We start from the raw sequence: 21,870 nt of genomic DNA on the forward strand, positions 1-21,870 counted from the left end.
CACACTTTCCTCTCCTTGAATTCACTGCCAACACCCCAGCAGCAGCACTCAGACACACACTCCTCCCCAATTAAATACCAACACCACAGCACACAAACACTACTTGTTGCTGACAGCATCTTCCGTCCTTGCTATTTACTGCTCCTACAGCAACAGGAGAGGAATCAAGTTCTACATGTGTGAACAGGAAGAACGAACAAAGGAGGGACTCCAGGCTCTGTCCTGCCACTTTTATGTACATTGGTGCTGTTTCCTTGCTGGAGATCTGTCCCTAGAGACCAGACTCCAGGGTGGGGGCCCTGGGAGAAGGAGGACCACAGCACATGTCCCCTGGGCTCCCTGCTTATTTCTGCTCTGGATCGCATAAAACAGAACCTGGAACAATGGAGGTCAGTGTGTCCCCTTCAGGACTTGTGCCCGGAGGTGACCACCTTCCATTGTCTCCTGTTTTTACACCCCATGGTCAGAATTTGGTTTAAACTACATGAGTTTGTGGATTGATTCTGCCTTGTAGCAATGTTTCAGGGTGATAGCGGTGGTGGATCGGTGTGGAGAATGTTTTGTTGGCACACACTACACGCTTAATCATTAAACTGGTCATTGCTTAAATAATAAAGCCTGTTTGAGTATTGCTGCTGACCATGTGCATCCCTTTATTGCCACAATCTACTCATGTCATGTCACAAAGCACATGCCTTCTCAAGCTGGTTCGACGAACATGACAATAAGTTCAGTATACTCCTATGGCCTCCATGTTCATAAGATCTCCATTCCATAGAAAACATTTGGTATGGGGTTGAACGGGAGCTTGCTGCATGAATGTGCAGCCAACAAATTTGCAGTGACTGCGTGATACTATCGGGTCAACATGGACCGAAATCTCTAAGGAATGTTCCCAGGACCTTGTTAAATTCATGCCATGAAGAATTCAACCAATCTTTGGACAAAGGCGAATACTCCCCAGTTCTAGAAAGGTGAAGCTAATTGGCAACTGAGTGTATATTTCTATTTATTTAGGAATAATATTAAAAGGTGTGCATGGGTGACAAAATCAAACTGATCAGGAGAGAAAAAAAAGAGATGAATGTGCCCAGCTCAAAGCAGAGAAAGGACAGAGGGCCTGAATCAGACTTGTTCGCTAGATGTTTACACTCGCTCCCAGCGTATGCAAATTCGGCTAAGTGACGGCAAGGCAAGCGACTGCACAGCAAGGCATACGCACGCCCACTATGTCTTGGCGTGCGATCGCGGTGTGTATGCAGACGCCCACCAGCCTGTCTTTAGATGCCCATTAGCGCACGTCATCTCCAGGAAGTGTATGCAACCATCGGTACATCGGGTTCTATCAGAAGTGACTGCAGCGCTTGCGGTTGACTGTACCCTACAGCAAGCACTGCGAACACTTCAGTGTATAATTCAAACAGGTGACATGTACTATGACACTGCCTGTTAATTATGCATGCCTCTGAAACGGCGTTAAGATGCTCAGGCGCGCCTGCGTTTGCACCTCCACTCCCCCGTTTGCAGTGGCCTGCCCCTGTTACCACCCACAAACGGCTTGACCTGTCACTCATTCAGCTGGGCTGTCTATGCTGGGTGAGCGTGTGCTTCCCGATCGCTCGGACTAGTTCGCGCACTGCGATGCATACGCATGCGCACATTGCAAAACATCGCTAGCTCCGAGCGATCGCTTGCTAGCGAACAGGTCTGAACAGGCCCAGAGCACATATGAAAGGGGTTGGGTATGAAATCCGGGCTGTCGGGATGCCGCTGTTCAGAATACCGATATCGGTATCCCGACAGCCAGAATCCCGACACCCATAGGAAGTAAAGGTAAGTCTTTTCCCTTTCCCTACCCTAACACCTACCCTAACCCTCCCCAGTGCCTAAACGTAACCCCCCCTTCCTAATGCCTAAACCTAACCTCTCCCTTCCTGCACCCTAAATCTAAGACCCCTCCCAGATGCCTAACCCTAACCTCCCCCCCTAGTGCCTAAACCTAACCTTCCTCTCCCTGCACCCTAATCCTAACAGTCCCTCCCCAGTACCTAACCCTCCCCCTAATGCCTAACCCTAACCCTGCTAGCTAACGCTACCCTCCCCCTGCACCCCGATACTTACCTTCGGGATGCCAACGGTCGGGATACTGGTGCCGGTACTGTTGGGATTTCGGCGCCGGTATTTCGACCATTGGCATCCCGCACGCGAGGATGCCGACTACATCCCTGTGAAAAACATATGTGAAAAGTACCATGAGGGTTGAGAAAGGCAAAATATTAATTCACATTCTATAGAAATATTCCAGAAATGTGGTCTAGATCATAGGGAGAGTGAAACATTACTTGGACAATAGATTTATTGAACAGTCTAGGGGATTTAAACAACAATCTGAACCATTTACAAACTATTGTTTACCAACCCAAGAATAAATAGTGTATTGCACAGTATACTGTATAAATCATAAAAATTCGCATATATAAGCTCCTTTATGAAATGGTAGTTTCTGGTGTTATCAATTCAGTGTTCATTAGAAAGGTTGTATATTAGGAATAATGCACCTGATATTGTAAATTATTACAGATATTTTAAGCCACCTCAGACATCCATCACAGAACTCCATAATGTCATGTACAGTACAGGAGCATTATCCCATACATGTTACACAGTCTTGCCATTTATAGAACATGCCCTCACCTTCGCTGGCTTCTGCCTCTGTTGGTAATGGACTAGTAGGGGAACTTCCAGATGACTTTCTCGCACTCAGTCCAGAGATCATTGCCATGGATGACAAACGCCCGATAGCTCGCACAGCATGGCCTGTTTTCTGAAACAAGAAGGGTATGTAGACTTATGTGAAAGGACATCTCCATAATAACAAAATATACAAGACTTACTTCTTTAGTAATTGAGTGGGGAACGAAATAACTAAATTATAGATGTGTGTGATGTCATTGTCTGAGCAAGTTCATAGACATCAGATATGTATCGATTTGGGGCAACTCAAGATCACATCATATAAGGCACTTAGGGCCCTTTTTACTACAATCCGAATTTAAAATGCGGTTGTAGTGTGATATTTTCGACTAAATTTGCAATGCGAATTTAGGAAATATCATAGGAATTTATCAAAAATCCCTTACAGGGACAGAGCTTGCGATAAAGCTCTGTCCCTGTGAATCCCGTCCGCACACTTCTCCCTATATTCTTCTGAAAAAATGCAGGGAGAATGTGTCGGCGCATGCACTGCCAGTGCCTACCGCAACCACCACTCCCCCTGCGGCCTTTTCCCCCCTGTTCTATGCAGCAGCTGACCAGGGTCACCAGCCGGGAGACCAGCTGACCGGAGCCCCAGAGGACATCACTGGAGCACTGATCTTCAGTCTGGGCCCTGGATGCAGGTAAGTTTTTTTTTAACTAATTATTTTCTTGCAGTGATCAGCTTGTGGTCTATTTAGACAATACAGCTGACCACAGGAGGCCGGCTCCCGGGTCTGCTCTGCCTGTTAGAGCAGAGAAAGATTCAGGGAACCGGGGGAAACCCTGGATAATGCCATCTTCAGGTGGCGTTATTTTCATAGGGCTTCGACATTTTACACTTTATTTTAGTAAAAATAATGTTAATAAATAGGCCCCTTTGTCACTAATATTTATGAGGCATTGTTTCCTACTTAATGACCGGTATAGCCAACAAAGGGATATGTTAAGTTATTATTTACTGAGTGCCAGTGAATACTTTATTTACCTGCCATTTCCGCCGGGCCATATACTTCTTCATTCTTTCCTTAGACAGCTTCTTGGCCTCCATAGTGTTGGTGTCCTGCTGCAGCCAGGCATGCTGTAGACACTGGGTGCAATTTAACCTCTGTCTGTGAAAAAAATAAACAATTGTAAGGGCCACAATGACACACATTATGTATAGAATTTGTGCCCACTGTATGTTCAGTTGACTACATGTAATAATATGTTCCAGACTCTAACATTGAAGTCTATGAAGCTCATGCACGCCCATTTGTTTAGCATGCAATATGGAATTTTGTACTGTCCAATGCACGAAAAAATGAGTATGTCTGTATCTATACGAACATCTGATATATGCTTCTCCGTACGCTTAGAAAGTCTAAACAAAAGAAGCGAAAGGTACATGCAAATGCAGACTGACTACAATATGGGCCCGTTTGCGTAATTGTGAACTGACCCACACAGATACAGATATGCCTGTCAGTAACCTTAGCACTAGTGGGTGTCTGAGAGTTGGTGCAAATACACATTGATGAAAATGATATTTGGCAGCACTGCCTAGCTACTTGCTGATTCACCTCTAACATCAATTAATTAATAGTGCATATATTATAACATCAATTCATTTGTATACTAAACAGAAGATTTTACCTGTTTTATTGTATTATAAGGGTTTTTTTTCACTTAAATCAATCCTAATAGAGAATGCGTTTATTGCTATTGAAAAAACTCAGCATCAGCCTATAGTATGTTTACTACTTTTGAACATGATATAAAATGTTTATATTGCTAGTCCCATTGCTAGGGGTGCAGATGTTGGGAAACCACCCAGAACCCTTGGTACACCCATCCCCCCCCCCCCCATAAAAGGACAATTCACCCAAAAAAAGGAAAAAAAACATTCCCGGAACAACCTAAAAAACGCCTTTGAAATTTGGGGCGAAAATGAAAAAAGTGCGGAGGACAACTTTAAAAACTAGTACTCTAAGAAGGGGCCAAGTGTTTTTGGGATTGCAGGTGCTTTTATGACGGTGGGATAATACTTTTCCTAAAACTTCACTTTAGAGACATAAAAATATGCTAGCACCCATTTACAAGCACCCCAAATTTAATGGGACTAATTATTTTCTCCAAAAAAACACTGCTTTATGCCATTCTCCACCACTTTTACCAAGAAGCTAATAGCAAGCACTTACCACCACTTAGGTACCCTAACTAGTTCAATTAGGGCTAATACTAAACTACCATAATGATTTCCAAAGTCAGCCCATCTTTTCCAGGGGTATAGAGTGATTCCCCCAATTCATCCTGCACTTTTCGCCTGTTTCACATTCGCCGGATCCCGTTTTCGCCTGTTTGGTAATTGAACACAGCGTAAATCGGGAGCTCGCACGAAAAGTTTTCGCCTCCAAAACACGTGAAGGCGGCGAAATGTTGGGTAGGCGGAACTATTTCGCCAAGGCGAAACTAATTGAATACGGGCCTTTATGTGAGAATTGTTAGATACATCAATTAGGAAAGGGATCTATGCAATCACTCACTAGGAACCACTGATCACCTAAGTAGTGTGACTGCTTCCTATTGAGGGCTGTATTCTTATGAATACTGGTAGGGCTCAGCTATAGTTTCATGATCACCGCTATTTTATTGTTCTTCTGGAGCAGACATAATATAGATATAAAAGAAAATATAAATTACTTCATGTCTTTCTTTAGAAGACTGCTGATAAAATTCTTGGCATCCTCCGATATCTCATCAAATGCTTCATCATCAAAGTCCCAGGTAGCAGAAGTAACGTTGGCCAATGTCTCATTATCGTTATCACCCATAAAAGGAGAAAGACCACTTACCCTAGAAGAGAAACAGTGTCAGTGCCTAATTGACCACTATCTGTCAGCAGACAAAATGTGCTGAATTTGACTGAATAATGAAGAGTAAGGGTGGGACCATAACGATGGTCGGGGCGATTACCCTTCGCCCCAGACCATGCAAGATTGCCAGTACACACATACTAGGAAGATTTAATGGACGGAACGATCACTTGTTCTGTCTTACATTAAACTACACTGCTCCGTATGAGAAATTTGTGTGATTGGCACGGCCAATCACATGATATCTCATGCGACCAGCGGAAGCACGCAAACGGGCATATACACTGCACAATATGCCCAATTTGTTGTTCTGATTTGTCCAATTCAGGCAGATATTGTGCAAATGTGTACCCTGCCTTAGACTGTATCTTTGTACACCCCCCCAACACTTTCTTCTTGTAAACTGAGAGCACATACTAGTGAACATGACTGCATTATTTAGCATCTGTACAGTACAAATATTTAAATTATAAGAACTGTAACTCTACCACCAGCCACAAGGGAGCAGCATCTGACAATACTGAGAAGACTGCAATATATAATGTTTCCGAGGCCCTTATCTACTATTTGAAATGTGTGATCATGTCACCTAAATTTGCATTGCGAATTTGGGAATTATCACAAGAATTTATCAACATTCACAAGCAGGGACAGAGTTTGCGAGCATACACCCCGCTGACACCCCCCCCCTGCGATTCCCCCTCCCCCAGTTGACATTTACCTGGTGATCGGTGAGCTCTCCCCTCTGGTCAGCTGGTCGCCGGGGCTCCTGGTCTGTGTCCCTGGTCAGCTGTGCTGTACACTGAGATGACGGTTTACAGCACAGCTGATCGGGGTCACAGTGCAGGAGCCCCGTTGACCAGCTGACCGGAGGAGAGAGCTCACTGATCACTGACCAGCAACTCCCCGGCTGCAGGTAAGTGTTAAATTCTTTTTTTTTATGGTAATCAGCTTGTGGTCTATTTAAACCACAAAGCTGATTATAGGAGCCGGCTCCCAGCTCTGCTCTGCCTGCCAGATGGCGATGTTATAGAAGGGCTCACACACGGTATTTTTTCACAATTCCCGTTTAGTAAATTTTCTGGCAGATCGCATTTCCCATTACATGTATGGGAATTGCGATCTGCTTGCTAAAAAAAAATAGAATTAAAGGGTTTGGAGTAGTTTTTCACAAAAACTACTACAATTGCCCTTTAATATATTTCAGTGAAACTAAAATAATGTGAAAAGGGTGTGAAAACACCCTTTTTCACATTATTTTAGTAAAAAAAAGATTGATAAATAGAGCCGCAAATGTGACTGTTTGTAAAAAAATATTTATTCTAGATTTTTTATAATAATTCAGAAACAAAGTAGTTTGGAATAATATGGTAAATGTCCTATGCTTAAACATTATACAGAAACATGTCTCGTTTTCAAACATTATCTTTTATTTTTTTTTGCACCACAAGGCTTTCGCAGCACATAACAAATGAGCAAAATATGAAAATAGTGACTTACAGTACAAAACAAAGCAGAACATGGACAAGGTTTATAAACATTGCTGCATACACGATCATAACACTCAAATAGGCAGCAGGGTGACAGCGACCAAGGGTTAGGTGCCGTTGTAGGGAGTATATGATCGTATAAGTTGGGGAACGGAGAAGCACATAAGAAGAGGGGCCTGCTGGCACAGCTACTTCCTTTGTGAAATAAGAAAGAAATCTTATCAGAGATCTGCTTTATTCAAAGGTCTTTATAATGCACCACAAACATTTTACAGTCCATTGTGGACAGTGGCGGTTCTAGGGGCGGGCTAACAGGGCCGTCGCCCGGAGCGCCGGACCCTAGAGGGCGCCACTGAGTCCCCAGGAGGAAAAGAGAAAAAAATCCCAGAACAAAAAAAAAACGCGCCGGTCCCCCCCCGCTAGCCGCTGCCGCATGGAGGCTTCATTTGCCGTGCACACGCTGATATTTGTTATCAGCGGGCACCCGGGTCCCTCCCTGCAGCGGCAGCCGAAAGAAGGAGCTCACTCCTGAGCTTCGGCTTCCGGCAGAGAACACTATGAGAGGGACGTCGTGATGTCATGACGTCCCTCCCATAGATCCGTGGTGGAGCCGCGGTCAGACCGGACGGCAGCGGATGAGCGGGGCTTAAGGTAAGTATTGTGTTTGTTTTTTAATTGTTTTTTTTGTTTTTTCAGAAGCACCAGCACTGGGGGCATGGCTATAGGGGGGATTTCTATAGGGGGCATTACTACTTTGTGCATGGATATGGGGGGGCATTACTACTAGGGGCACGACTATAGGGGGACATTGCAACAGTGGACACTACAATTGGGGGCATTACTACTGGAGGCACTACAATAGGGGGCATTACTACAGTGGACACTACTATAGGGGGCATTACTACTGTGGACACTACTAATGGGGGCATTACTACTGGAGGCACTACTATAGGGGTCATTACTACTGTGGACACTACTAGTGGGGGCATTACTACTTTGGGCACTACTATGGGGGGCATTACTGGGGCACTAATAATGTGGACATTACAACTGTGGGCACTACTATAAGGGGCATCACTACTGGGGGCACTACTAATGTGGGCATTACAACTGTGGGCACTATTATAGAGGCATTACTACTGTGGGCACATTATTGGGGGCATTACCAATGGGGCACTACTATAGTGGACATTACCAATGGGGGCACTACTACTGGGGGCCTTAACACTGCGGGCACTACTAATGAGGGCACTGTATGGGGGGCACCACTTGTTGGGCCATTGTGTAAGGGGCACCACTGCTGTGGGCATTGTATAAGGGGCACTACTACTGTGGGCCTTGTGTATAAGGGGCACTAATTTGGGCATTGTGTAAAAGGGGCACCACTGTGTGTCATAACATGAATAAGGGACTACTGTGTGGCGTAACTTGAATTGAGGATAATGTATTATAAAGGGAATTGCTGTGTGTGGCACAATGTATTATATAGGGCATTACTGTGTGTGGCATAGTGTATTATACAGGGCATTACTGTGTGTGGCATAATGTATTATACAGGGCATTACTGCGTATGGCATAATGTATTATACAGGGCATTACTGCATGTGGGATAATGTGTTATAAAGGCCATTACTGCGTGTGGCATTATGTGTTATAAAGGGCATTACTGCATGTGGCATAATGTGTTATAAAGGGCATTACTGCATGTGGCATAATGTGTTATAGGGGGCATTACTGCGTGTGGCGTAATGTGTTATAAAGGGCATTACTGTGTGTAGCATAATGTGTTATACAGGGCATTACTGCGTGTGGCATAATGTGTTATAAAGGGCATTACTGTGTAAGACATACTGTGTAAGGCGCATTACTGCACATGGCAATTATTCGCCACGGGGGGAGAGCTTGGGGGAAGCCCAGCAACTTCGTAAGTGCTGGGCATGCCCCACAGTGTGATTAATTGGGGGTGTTCCGCAAGTACACGCCCCCTTTCCAGAAGCGCGCGCACAGAGGAACGCCATCTGATTTTTTTTTTTTTTTGGGGGGGGGGGGAGCGCCACTGGGAACTTTCGCCCTGAGCTCCGCAATGTCTAGAACCGGCCTTGATTGTGGATTAAATTGCTTAAATGTATTGAGGTGCAGTACCATCTAAAGTCCTGTAGGTGGTATACAAATGTAATAGCTACAGAAGGGAGAAATGCGGTCAAACCCCAAAATGCGGGTTTGACTGTATTTCTCATATGCACCAAGCCCCGGAGTGTGATGCACACCGGGACTTGGTTGCGTTGTGTAATGCCATCTTCCTGATGCCATTACCCATAGAAGCCAATCGGATGCCTTCCAGCAACCTCCGCAGCGTGTGTCCTTCTGCACATGTGCAGAAGGATGCCGGAGGGGCTTCTGGGTCCTAGATAGACCCAGAAGTCCCTTCATCGCAAAGGACCGCTCTTACCGACAGAGCAATCCTTTGTGGTGATCATCATGCATACCGGCATTACCAACGCTAGCAAGCACGCGATACATCATCATGCATCCCGCCCAATAGCACCTAGCACTTTGGAACTATAAGGGGGCACATCATGATGAAATCATGTAAAGAATGAGAAGATTCTCTTTGACATTTGAATAAAATAACCCTAGTGCATTACTTTATCCTTTAGAAGAACTCTGAGCTGTACAGTATAAATGCTCTGTACTGACCCTGTCTCCAGAATAATCTGGGAGCAGACAGGAGCATGATCTCTGCTTCTCACATGACTGTCACTCCCTGCTGTTCTAATATCCATTTAAAGGAATAATGGGATATGAACCATTTTGACAGTTAGTGGAAACAATTTCTTGCTTGGAATGTGAAAGTAAACGCTAGAGAAGTAGCAGCACTTTAGTGGGCAGGAGATGTTCCTGCAGGGTAGTTAATGAGTCCCCATCCGCCATGGGTTGTACATGGGTTGTAAACTGTGGAGGAGAGAGAAAGGCAGGGAAGAATGAAGCACAACAATAGCACTAAGGCCCTCATTCAGACCCGCTCACAAGCGTTATGCGCTCGCAAGCGGGTCGATGGTGAGGGCCTGCGCACGCACAGCGCTCGCAGTGCACGTGCGCAAGCCCCGGAGCGAGTGACAAAAACTCGCTACAGGGCTCGCTACAAACGGGGCAGGTGTCGATGTTGATCGACAGCTCGCCCCGTTTTGTAGGCGGGGTGGGTGGTGGCCGGACAAACGGAGGCATTCCTGAAGGAACGCCTGCCACTTGTAGGCGGCCCTACTGACATTAACAGTGATGTCAGTAGGGAGCTTCCTGCTCTGTTAGAGCAGGAAGTTACCTGGGGCTTGCGGGAGACGAGACCCTACCCCAAGGGTCTCGTCGCAAGCCCCAATGGTCACCCACAGCTTAGCGAGCAGCCAGGAGGCCGGCTTCAAATCAAAAGCGGCCGCCCTCATTCAGAGCGAGTGCTCGCTTTTTGCGCGCGTCTCTAAATGAGGGCCTAAGTGCATTTGTCTGAGCTGATCACTACAGAAACATTCCTCTTTTGTAACTTACAGGATGTAGCAGATGACTCCGATGCTCCACATGTCAGTGGCATATCCGATGGGCTCATAGTTAATCACCTCTGGGGCCACAAATTCAGGGGTTCCAAATAACACTTTTAAATTTGGTGTATTCTCTGCAATATGAAAGCAGCAGTTGGTTATAATTCTGGAGCAGCCACTGCATGCATACACACATCCATACTTGCCAATACATACCCACACAGTACACACATACATGCACACACATACATACATACATACATACATACAGGACCTCATTCAGAGTCGGTCATTGCGGCTGCACGGTCGTAAGGTAAAAGGGGCCGGATATGCAAATGAAGCGCTCGCAAGTTGCGTCGTTAAGATGGGATCGTTAGCTGGACGAGCGAGGGGAGGATGCGGCTGTAAGACTAAAAAAACGCCCCCTTCTCGTTCGCATTACACGTCATCTCCGGTTATATAAGGATTAAAAGAAACCATCGGGAACCATCGGAGCTACTCGTAGACCTTAAGGTAGACCATACCCTCTCTTAAGCACTACGATCAAGTCAGTGTAAAAACCGCCCATGTCACATGTGCCATGACACTACTTAGTTAATTATGCACTCCCATACAACGCCATTTGCATAGTCAGGCACGCCTGCGTTCGGATCTCCACTCCCCCGTTCACAAGCACCTTCCCCTGTTACACCCACAAACGCCTCATCCTGTCACTCAAACTAACGACCTGACCAAGTTGAAGAGAGCAATTTCTGATCGTAATAGCTAGTTTGCGCACGCGCATTGCGAATTTTACGCATGTGCAGTTTAGCGAACATCTGTGGCGTACGACCGTGTGGCTGCAACGACCAACTCTGAATGAGGTCCACAGTGCCTTGCAAAAGTATTCAAACACCTTTGCATTTTTCATGTTTTGTTGCCTCACAACCTGGAATTAAAATTGATCGTTTGAAGGTGTGCATCATTTCATTCACAGAACATGTCTACAACTGTGAAGTTGTGTTTTTTTTATATTGTGAATCAAACAACATTTAGGGCAACATAACAGAAAACTTCAGCGTGCATAACTATTCACCCCCTAAAGTCAGTACTTTGTCGAGCCACCTTTTGCGGCAATTAAAGCTGCAGGTCACTTTGGATAAGTCTCTATGAGCTTGTCACATCTTGCCCCTGGGATTTTTGGCCATTCCTCAAGGCAAAATTGCTCCAGCTCCTTCATGTTGGATGGTTTCCGCTTGTGAACAGCAATCTTCAAGTCTGATCACAGATTCTCATTTGGATTGAGATCTGGGCTTTGACTAGGCCATTCCAACACATTTAAATGTTTCCCCTTCAACCACTCGAGTGTTGCTTTAGCCAGGCTCGGAATGGGCTGCCGGGGATTCGGGGAATTCCCCGGTGGGCCCCAGTGATTTATGGCCATGCCCACTATCGCGGGAGGGCATGGCTTAGCCGCTGTAACTGGCACCGTTTTTTATACATACAAGGAAGTGACCAGCGGTAGGTGATGTGCAGAGGGCTCTGAGGGGGTCATTCAGACCAGCTCGCCAGCGCAGGACGCTCGCAAGCGGGTCGATGTTACCCCAATGCGCATGCGCACGACGGAGGGAGCTCCGTCGTGCGCATGTGCGAGACCCGGACAGCGACAGCCAAGCTGTCGCTCCGGGTCTCGCACCAAAAGGGGCGTGCTGTCGATGGTGACTGACAGCACGCCCCCTTTGGTGGGCGTGCCGGGGGCGTGGCTGCCAGACGGAGGCATTCCAATGGGAACGTCTACCGTCTGGGTCCGGCCCCACTGACATCACTAGTGATGTCAGTGGGAGTGATAGAGCCAAAATCACTCCAGGGCTTGCGGTCACCGAGACCCTACCGCAGGGTCTCGTCGCAAGCCCGATGGTCGCGATGGTCTTGACCATCGTGACCATCTTTTTGGCCGCTCGCATATGCTGTGGGTGGCCACCCACAACTATGCGAGCGGCCAGGAGGCCGCTCCATTTTTAGGTAGGAGGGCACTGATTCAGAGCGAGCGCTCTGGTCAGAGCGTCCGGCTCTGAATCAGGCCCTGTGTGTGGCAGACAGAAGGCACTATGCAGAAAACAGCGGGCTTCTTACAGCGCCACTGATTCCTTGTTCCGTAATCAGTGGGAACGTCACGGGGGAGGAGCTTAACACAGGCTGCTCCTTATTATGCTCCGCTGTGACAGCGGAGTTTAGTAAGGAGCAGCCTGTGGTTAGCTCCTCCCCCGTGACTTCACCACTGATTCCGAAGAAGGAATCAGTGGTGCTGTAAGAAGAAGCCCGGTTGGTTTCGGGGACGGGGGGAGGTGTGCGGGGGCCGACTGGGCTGGCAGTTGGCTGAGCACAAATATAGTTGCCAGCAGCAGTAGCAGCCTGCATGCAGCACCCGGATTTGAGCGGTGATGTCAGCGGAGAGAGGTGGGCTGCACCCTTCTGTAATTGACAGCAAAAGTTGCACTGCGCTGATCCCAGCGGTGATGTCAGCAGGGGAGGAGCCCAGGCACAGAGAAGCCTGGAAAACAACATCTATCTGCAGTTTGGCACCAGCAGACTGAATGGCCTTAAGTCAATAAGGTTAGTAATTTTTGGAAACAATGGAGGAAATATTTGATTTTTACATTTTTGGGGCTGGTTGTAAAAATTAAACAAAAAAAACAGTGTCACATAAAGATGCCTTAGGTCTGTCTATGCTTGCTGATCTGTGTGTCTCCCCAAAATGTAATAAGGATTAACAAAACAACAATGTAATAGTTTGTGTCAGCAAGCATAGACAGGGCCAAATTGAGGCTTGTGGGGGGCCCTGGGGCAACTAGGTTGTGAGGGCCCCCACCAACAAAATTGATTATGCAAATATATTTTACAGATGTATTACAAGTGGAAAAATGGGTATATCAGTAAATGGTGCACAGGCTAGTAAAAAGTGAATGTGCCAATAATATCTATTTGTTTATATAGCGCACACATATCTCTGTATTATATGGAGGTCACTGCGACACTCTCTGTATTATATGGTGGTCACTGCAACACTGTATTATATGGTGGGCACTGCAACACTATAATATGGTGGGCACTGCGACACTATGTATTACGTACATGGCAGGCACTGCGACTCTGCATTATATGGTGGGTACTGCGGCACTCTCTGTATTTAATGGTGGCATTATGATGTTCTCTGCATTATATGGTAGTCAGGGTGCTATTCTCCACAATATAAAGCGGTCACTGTAATGTTCTCTGTATTATATGGTTGTCACTGTAAAGTTCTCTTCATTACATGGTGGTCACTGTAATACTCTCTGTATTGCATGGAAGTGACTGCAATGCTCTGCGATTGGTGAAGTAGTGTAGTACAGGCAGCAATAATGAGCCATTGAGTAGTGAGACTAAATTTAGCTTGCATGCTCCATTGAAAAGTGTAAATACCCCAGAACCACAGACAAAGTGCAGCAGACGCTGGCACCTTAATGTAATGGGACTAACAATGGGTATCCCTCACCGTACATTACATGTCAGACTTTACAATGCTGATAGCTGCATCCAAGCTAGCCCAGTGTGACTAGAGCTAGAGCTCCTAATCCCTATGCCTTTTAGAGACTGGACATAAAAATTATTACTTACCTGCTTTTAAACTATAACTATAATACTAGATTCAGCATTATTGTTATTTTATTTTTTTTGGCTCTGGACCTGTGCATGTTTTCAATTTTACTTATGGTCCTCTGTTAGCTAGCCACACCCCTGGCTGGCCACACCTTTTCAGCTTTGCACCGCCTCCCTTTAGTGGGCCCCACCATTGCATTCCCCCTGTGAGTCCTTCATGTCCCAGTCCGACACTGGCTTTAACAATATGCTTCGGGTCATTATTCTGCTGGAAGGTGAACCTCCGTCCCAGTCTCAAATCACAGGCAGACAAACAGGTTTTGCTCAAGAATATCCCTGTATTTAGCACCATCCATCTGTCCCTCGACTCAAATCAGTTTCCCAGTCCCTACTGCTGAAAAATATCTCCACAGCATGATGCTGCCACCACCATGTTTTACTGTGGGGATGGTGTTCTTGGGGTGATGGGATGTGTTGGGTTTGCGCCAGACATAGAGTTTTCCTTGGTGGCCGAAAAGTCCTATTTTAGTCTCATCTGACCAGAGCACCTTCCTCCATACATTTGGGGAGTCGCCCACATGCCTTTTGGCAAACTCAAATCGTGTCTTCTTATTTTTATCACTAAGTAGTCGGTTTTTTTCTGACCACTCTTCCATAAAGCCCAGCTCTACTTTACGGCTTATTGTGGTCACATGCACAGATACACCAGTCTCTGCTGTGGAACTCTGCAGCTCCTTCAGGGTTACCTTTGGTCTCTGTGCTGCCTCTCTGATTAATGCCCTCCTTGCTCGGTCTGTGAGTTTTGGTGGGTGGCCCTCTTTTGGCAGGTTTGATGTGGTACCATGTTCTTTCCATTTGATGATGATGGATTTGATGGTGCTTCAGGGGATCATCAAAGATTTGGATTTTTTTATAACCCAACCCAGAATTGTACTTCTCAACAACTTTGCCCCTGACTTGCTTGGAGAGCTCCTTGGTCTTCATGATGTGATGCCTCTTGCTTAGTGGTGTTGCAGCCTCTGGAGCCTTTCAGAAAAGGTGTGTTTAATACTGACAGATCATGTGACACTTAGATTTCACACAGGTGGACTTCATTTCACTAATTATGTGACTTCTGAAGGTAATTGGTTGCGCCACAACTTTTGAGGGACTTCATAGCAAAGGGGGGTGATTACATATGGAATTTAGCGATATGGCACATAGTGCGAATTATAGTTTTCACATCATAACAGATTGGTAATTAAAAGCCATAGAATAACTGTTTTTCTAAATGTGAGGGCAGGAGAGCTGACTGTCCTTATTAGGTCATGTATCCTTTGAGTCCTGTTACAAGTTTATGAAAGGCAGGGAAGATGGAAACTAACCCTTTGACATGCAAATAGCACCTAGCTCTGTATGTTCCTGAAAGGGCCTATTCTCACATTTCGGAGCCACAGCTCAATTTTAAGAATTGTTAAATGTAACATATGGCTGTCACATGATAATTATTCTTGGAAGTGTACAAGGCAGGAAACCTTTTGGTTAAAGTATTGCCCAGGTAATGAAATTAACAGGGACAGGCTAAATTCCCTGTTAATGAAATTAGGAAAGACAACACAGATTTGTCTATCTTAGAGCCTATCTGTGTTTCCTTTCAATTATAACGTTGTCACCAGGGCATGTGTATTGCTCAGCCTTTGTGTCTGCATCTATAGTCAGTCAGCACCATAGGGGGTAAAACAAATAGAAACCAGACTGATGAGATATGGCAGATCAATGATCAGTCATATTTGTGACAAAAGTGATGTATAAGTGATAGCTGGAAGCTTGGAAAATTATATATATATAATTGGACTCCATATCCAGGTTGTGTGCAATTCCCAGATCACTGAGACATACAGATTTGAAGATATGAGATATCTCAGGAATGCACTATGACAAGTTCAACCACATCATATTTACACTTGTATAACAGATAAAATATGGACAAGTATTAGGAACACCCCATATTGTAGGTAGTCCATCCACAGGGGAAGTTATTAGGTTTATTCTGTTATAAGTTTAAAGGGATTTAAACTTAGCTGGGAGGTTCCTGACCTCCAATTATCTAATCCGCCAATCAGAGCGGACTGATGACATCACCTGAGGTGTGATACTCTTCTAATAATAGGGATTGAAGCCCAGTGTTCTGTGTTCAACTGGGGGATCAATTTGTCGCATTGAAGTTTAACCTGTAGTCTCTGCATTTCTTACCATTCCTCCTGGGTGGAGCGCTACGTGTTTTCTAACGTAGCGTGTTTTCCATAAGTCTACCTCTACCATTTTTATTTTATATTGCTGTATGTACCTTTGTAACCATTCTTTTTTTCTGTAACATTCTTTTTTATGCATTGTACTACCTTTTGTGTAAATAAAGTATTCTTAATTAGTTTATTTCATATATGCTTCGAACCCTAGTCTTTGAAGAGATTATTAGTGACGCTACACATATTGTTAAGTACGGGAAGCAGAGGGTTGGTCTCAGCGAACTGTGTGGTCATCTGGGACACCGAGTCTGCGCAATTGTGGAGAGGTTAAGCAACAGATTAACTGCGTGGGCATCTTGTTGCCGAGCCTTTGCAATTATTGGGATAATAGAGGACCCGTGGCCTCTTTAAATTGTTTCCATCGGTGGTGGCAGTTTTGTAAGTAAGGTATTTGTATTACGGCACTCTGCCTATAGCAGTGGTGCACACCCCCACGTCAGGGATACTGGGTATGGGTCCCTGACAATATGCACATGTTAATTTTTAGAATTTTATTAATAAAGATTATTTTTTAAATATATTTTACTCATTTCACTTCACCAAATTAGACTATTTTCTGCAGATCCATCACATAAAATTCAGATTAAAAAAATAAATAAATTACAGGTTGTAATGTAACAAAAAAGGGAAAAAAGCCAAGGGGGGGTGAATACTTTTGCAAGGCACTGTACATACATACATGTTTTTATATAACCAACTGTTGAACTATAAACCCCAACATGATCTTTAAAATATGACAAACACTCCCTAACTGTACTGCTATGGCATGCTTGGAGGGTCACAGATAACATGGTAATAAATGACACAGTCATAGTACCATCAAAAACACCAGATAACACAAACATTATTAATTATTCTAAATACTGACATTATATAAGCAGAGCCCCCTCTAACTCATTACACACTTCAAGACTATAACTGTATGTATAATCATACACACAAATAAAGTTCTCCGTAGCGAACTCCATATCCACTAAGTGCCTGTGACTGATGTGGTGCAAATATAAACCTATGAAGAGTTAAGGGGAAAATCTCACAGCCAGTTTATCTGAAATGAAGTTTACTTGAGCCACTAAACAGACCAAAAAAGGGCAGAAATGAAATCCCATCACTTAAGGAAGAATTTCCAACCATAATAACAGCCCTAATGAGCAGCAGAGAACGGTCAGAGTGGGGTCAGCAAGCAGATCAGTCTTTGAATGAAGATGGGATCTTTTCTTAGATTATACGGTTGTTTATGTGACTGCTGGGGGAAGTTTATGGTCTATAAAGCGGTTATGAACTCACTTAATAATTGAATATTTGAATTATAGAGTGTGTAGGAGGTGTGCCCAGTGGGATAGGACCAGGGGAGCCCACTTCCATGAGAACAGGTAAGGGTGGTAGCGGTAAATGCTCCTAAGATGACAGTTACAGTAACTGAGGAAGTGACAGCGACAGTAAGAAAGCCCTCTATTCTTACTGGGACAATTCCAGCAGAAGCCCCTCTATACTAACTGGGACAATTCAAGCAGAAGCCCCTCTATATTAACTGGAACAATTCCAGCAGATGCCCCTCTATTCTAACTGGGACAATTCCAGCAGATGCCCCTCTATACTAACTGGGACAATTCCAGCAGAAGCCCCTCTATTCTCACTGGGACAATTCCAGCAGATGCCCCTCTATACTAGCTGGGACAATTCTAGCAGAAACCCCTCTATACTAACTAGGACAATTCCAGCAGAAGCCCCTCTAAACTGACCATTGCAGATACAGGGGAAGCCCCTCTACAAATGCAGACAGTTCTGAAAGAAGTGTATAGGAAATTGTAATATTATAAATGCTAGAATTCTGAGTCCTGAATTAAAGGCTTACTCTGTCTAAACATAATATTTTTACTAGAGATGTGCGGTTCGGTTCTCCAGAAATCCGAATCCACCGAATTTTGTGAATCCGGGTAAATTCGAGTCGCGGTTCTAATCTCCTGAGGAGATCTGGGTAAATCCGGGTCACAGTTCGGATCTTTTTGTGGTTCGGAATTCGGATTTTAAATACGAATTTTCGGGTTTTGGATTGCATAAAGTACATGATTTTAGCTGTTTTTAAAACTTTTTATCTATTTTTTTATTTAAAAAATCCAGATCCAAAACAAAGACACTTGAGGGTGGTTTGCAAAACCAAATCCAGATCCAAAACCTTGAAGGAGATAGAGATCCAAAACCAAAACACGGGGGTCGGCGCACATCCCTAATTTTTACCCCACCCCACCTCTGCCAAATAGAGTCATCCACAGGACCTCACAGTTGGGTATATCCTCCTCATTCGGTGACACAAGTCCCTTCTCACAAGCTGGAGGTTCACTCTGGGCACCGAAAGAAACTAATTGGATGGTTGCCATGGATTACCCAATAAGCTGCTCTGACAACTTTTCAGTGCTGGAGTTGAGTTTATCCTGAACCATGTTGATCTTACACACTAAACACCCCTGATTGTCAAAACATGGAGAGGAAATACTCCAGCACACATTCTTACACTATCAACATAGACTAGTAACAAATTTAATGGAGCGACGGGAGAATGAGTTAAAATAATCAAATTGATGTATTTGGGTGACTAAACGCTCTCTGAGAATGTGCAATAACAAAGTAAATGCACACTGTGAGAAAAACACTGGAAAGATTTTCAAGTGGAGATATATATGCCCCAGGTTTTTCATTTCTGTCAGGTAGACAGAAGCTTATTAGAAGCCTTGAGGCTTGAGGTCTCTGTAGTCAATCTCTCACTGCCTGGCGAACAGGTCACAGGCCTTTTGAGAGACACAGGGATTACTGAATGAACTGCTGTGCTAAAGACTTCTGTTTTGTGAGAAGGATGTTAGGCCCTCCACTTTGAGAGAGGGAATAATTTTGTTTAGTTAGAGACAGACAGGCCAGGATTTACTTTTATGTTTTGTTTATTTTTGTGATGCTAATAACTCTAACTGTGTGTACTTGTACCAAGGCCCTGGACTTGTGTACTACTACTTGGCTGGTGCATGACAAGTGCAACTTTACCCCAGGAGAAGGCGCCCTTACTCTGATCCTCGTGTTGGTGTACGCTGGGCAGAATTTTGACCCAGGAAGCCTGCTCTGAGCCTCCCACTGGATGGCTTTGGACAAAAACTTCAGAATGGTAACATTGGATCTCAGAAGACATACTAGGGGGTTGAGGTCCTGGTCGGACAGCCCACTGGTGTACGCTGGACAGAACTTTGACCCGGGGACGCTGGGCAAAACTTTGACCCAGGGACCTGTTCTTGGCCTTCAAATGTATGGATTTGGATGAAAACTTCACAGAGGGGTGGCAATTGGTCTGGGATGCCTAATGGAGTAGTTAGGGTACCGGTCAGACCTCACGGTGGAGTGCGCAGAACTGTGACCCAAGAAACCTGTTCTGGGCCTTCCACTAGATGGATTTGGATGATATCACATAATTTGGATGAAAATTGAATCCCAGTAGACATACCTCATGTTGGTGTATGCTGGGCAGAATTTTGACCCAGGAAGCCTGTACTGAGCTTTCCACTTGATGGATTTGGACGAAAACTTCAGAGTGGTAACATTGGATTCCAGAAGACATACTAGGGGGTTGAGGTCCCGGTCGGACCTCCTGTTGGTGTACGCTGGGCAGAACTTTGACCCAGGGAGCCTGTATGGAGCCTTCCACTGGATGGATTTGGACTAAAACATTACAGAGTGGTAACATTGGATCCCAGAAGACATACTAGGGGGTTGAGGTCCCGGTCAGACTTCCCGTTGGTGTACGCTTGGCAGAACTTTGATCCGGGGAGCTTGTTCTGAGCCTTCCACTGGATGGATTTGGATGAAAACTTCACAGAAGGGTGACAATTGCTCTGGGATGTCTAAAGGAGTAGTTGGAGTCCTGGTCGGACCTCACAGCAGAGTGCGCCGGGCAGAACTTTGACCCAGGGAGCCTGTTCTGGACTCACATAATAAAACTTAATGAGTTGAATATTTAAACCCAGGCAACACCGGGTACTTTAGCTAATATATATATATATATATATATATATATATATTTATTTAGAGCATGGCTCCCCTGATTTTGCATTGGATGACTCTACATTAGATGTTTCCATGCTAAGTATAATATGCTTAGTGAACTGTAAGATGGCTTGTTTACCCTGAAGTATGTATTTCTATTTAATGTGTGACTCTTCAAATAGTGTGCTGGTCCGGTTCTCTGCTTGCGCTGATGCTGAATTTGGACAATATTATGTTGATTTTTTTCTGACCTTGCCCCCGAAAAATGCATAAGGATTCAATATATATATATATATATCACCAAATTATTTTGCAGTATGTCATATGTCATCGCCGCTGGTTACTTTGACTTGTTGTTAGTCTTGAATGGCCCGGAGGTAGCTGAAGTCGACAGACTTGCTAAGTGTCTGTTGATACATTGATATGTAAATGCCTGAATATACTGATGGTGAAGTGACTATGCAAAATGTCTTTTTCTCAATATTGTTGTGCTTAAACTTCCTGGAGAGTGCCATCGTGATTTTTGCAAATCTGGTCTTCTATGATACATATGTGTAAACGTTCACTATAATACAGTACAAGACATACAGACGTCCACTCACCTAATCTCCTGGCCAGGCCAAAGTCAATGAGTTTAATTTTGGTCCCGGTCTTGTTTACACACATGATGTTCTCTGGTTTGAGGTCCAGATGGACGATGTACTGGTTGTGAATAAACTCAACGCCCTCCGCTATCTGCTTCATATACTTGATGACTTCTCTTTCTGTAAGCTCAAAATCCTCATCAATAATCCTCTCGAACAGCTCCCCTCCCGAAACCCTGTGAGATGAAACCCACCATCACAAGAGAAATCTAGATAACACAGGAATTGTCAGACAAGGAGGTTGACAGGTCCTACATAGACCCAGGCAGTGGCAGAGGGCCACTGATTAAGCTCCATAACTTTTATAAGACAAACCAATTTGTTTGTCTTATAAACTAAAATGTCTAGAACTGCCCCAGTTCTAGACATTTTAGTTTATAAATATAAATGAGATTGGTTTGTTTGACATCAAATTACCACAAATACCTTTGTTTTACTACAAAGACAGAAGGTAGTCAGAACTGATGTCTGTCACTGGCCATAAGTGGCAGTCACTGTTGTGGGTTTCAAAACTGTAGAATCTAAAATAGAGACATTTTCTCACAAGGAGACAGCATTGTTCTAAAGTGAGGATATGCTCAGACAGAACAACATTTAAGTGAATAGTGATCTCTATTCTTCTTTCACATGAAAATACTGAATACAGCACTTGGGAATGGGGAAATCACTCTGAG

At 44.6% G+C, this 21,870-nt stretch overlaps 1 protein-coding gene across 3 annotated transcripts in view; it reads right to left on the reverse strand.

The window, feature by feature from the left end:
• MYLK (myosin light chain kinase) overlaps positions 1-21,870 on the reverse strand; it is an 807,913-nt gene that overhangs the window by 34,146 nt on the left and 751,897 nt on the right. For all 3 annotated transcript variants that reach the window (XM_088460742.1, XM_088460740.1, XM_088460741.1), the window contains 5 exons: positions 21,155-21,372; positions 10,637-10,760; positions 5,437-5,589; positions 3,743-3,866; positions 2,695-2,824 (listed from right to left, as the gene is read on the reverse strand). In XM_088460742.1, the coding sequence (XP_088316868.1) occupies positions 2,695-2,824; positions 3,743-3,866; positions 5,437-5,589; positions 10,637-10,760; positions 21,155-21,372 (749 nt within the window). The remainder of the gene's footprint in view (positions 1-2,694; positions 2,825-3,742; positions 3,867-5,436; positions 5,590-10,636; positions 10,761-21,154; positions 21,373-21,870) is intronic.

The sequence above is a fragment of the Taudactylus pleione genome, unplaced genomic scaffold (assembly GCF_031769625.1).
Source record: "Taudactylus pleione unplaced genomic scaffold, aTauple2 ptg000977l, whole genome shotgun sequence".
In the NCBI taxonomy this organism is placed as follows: Eukaryota; Metazoa; Chordata; class Amphibia; order Anura; family Myobatrachidae; genus Taudactylus; species Taudactylus pleione.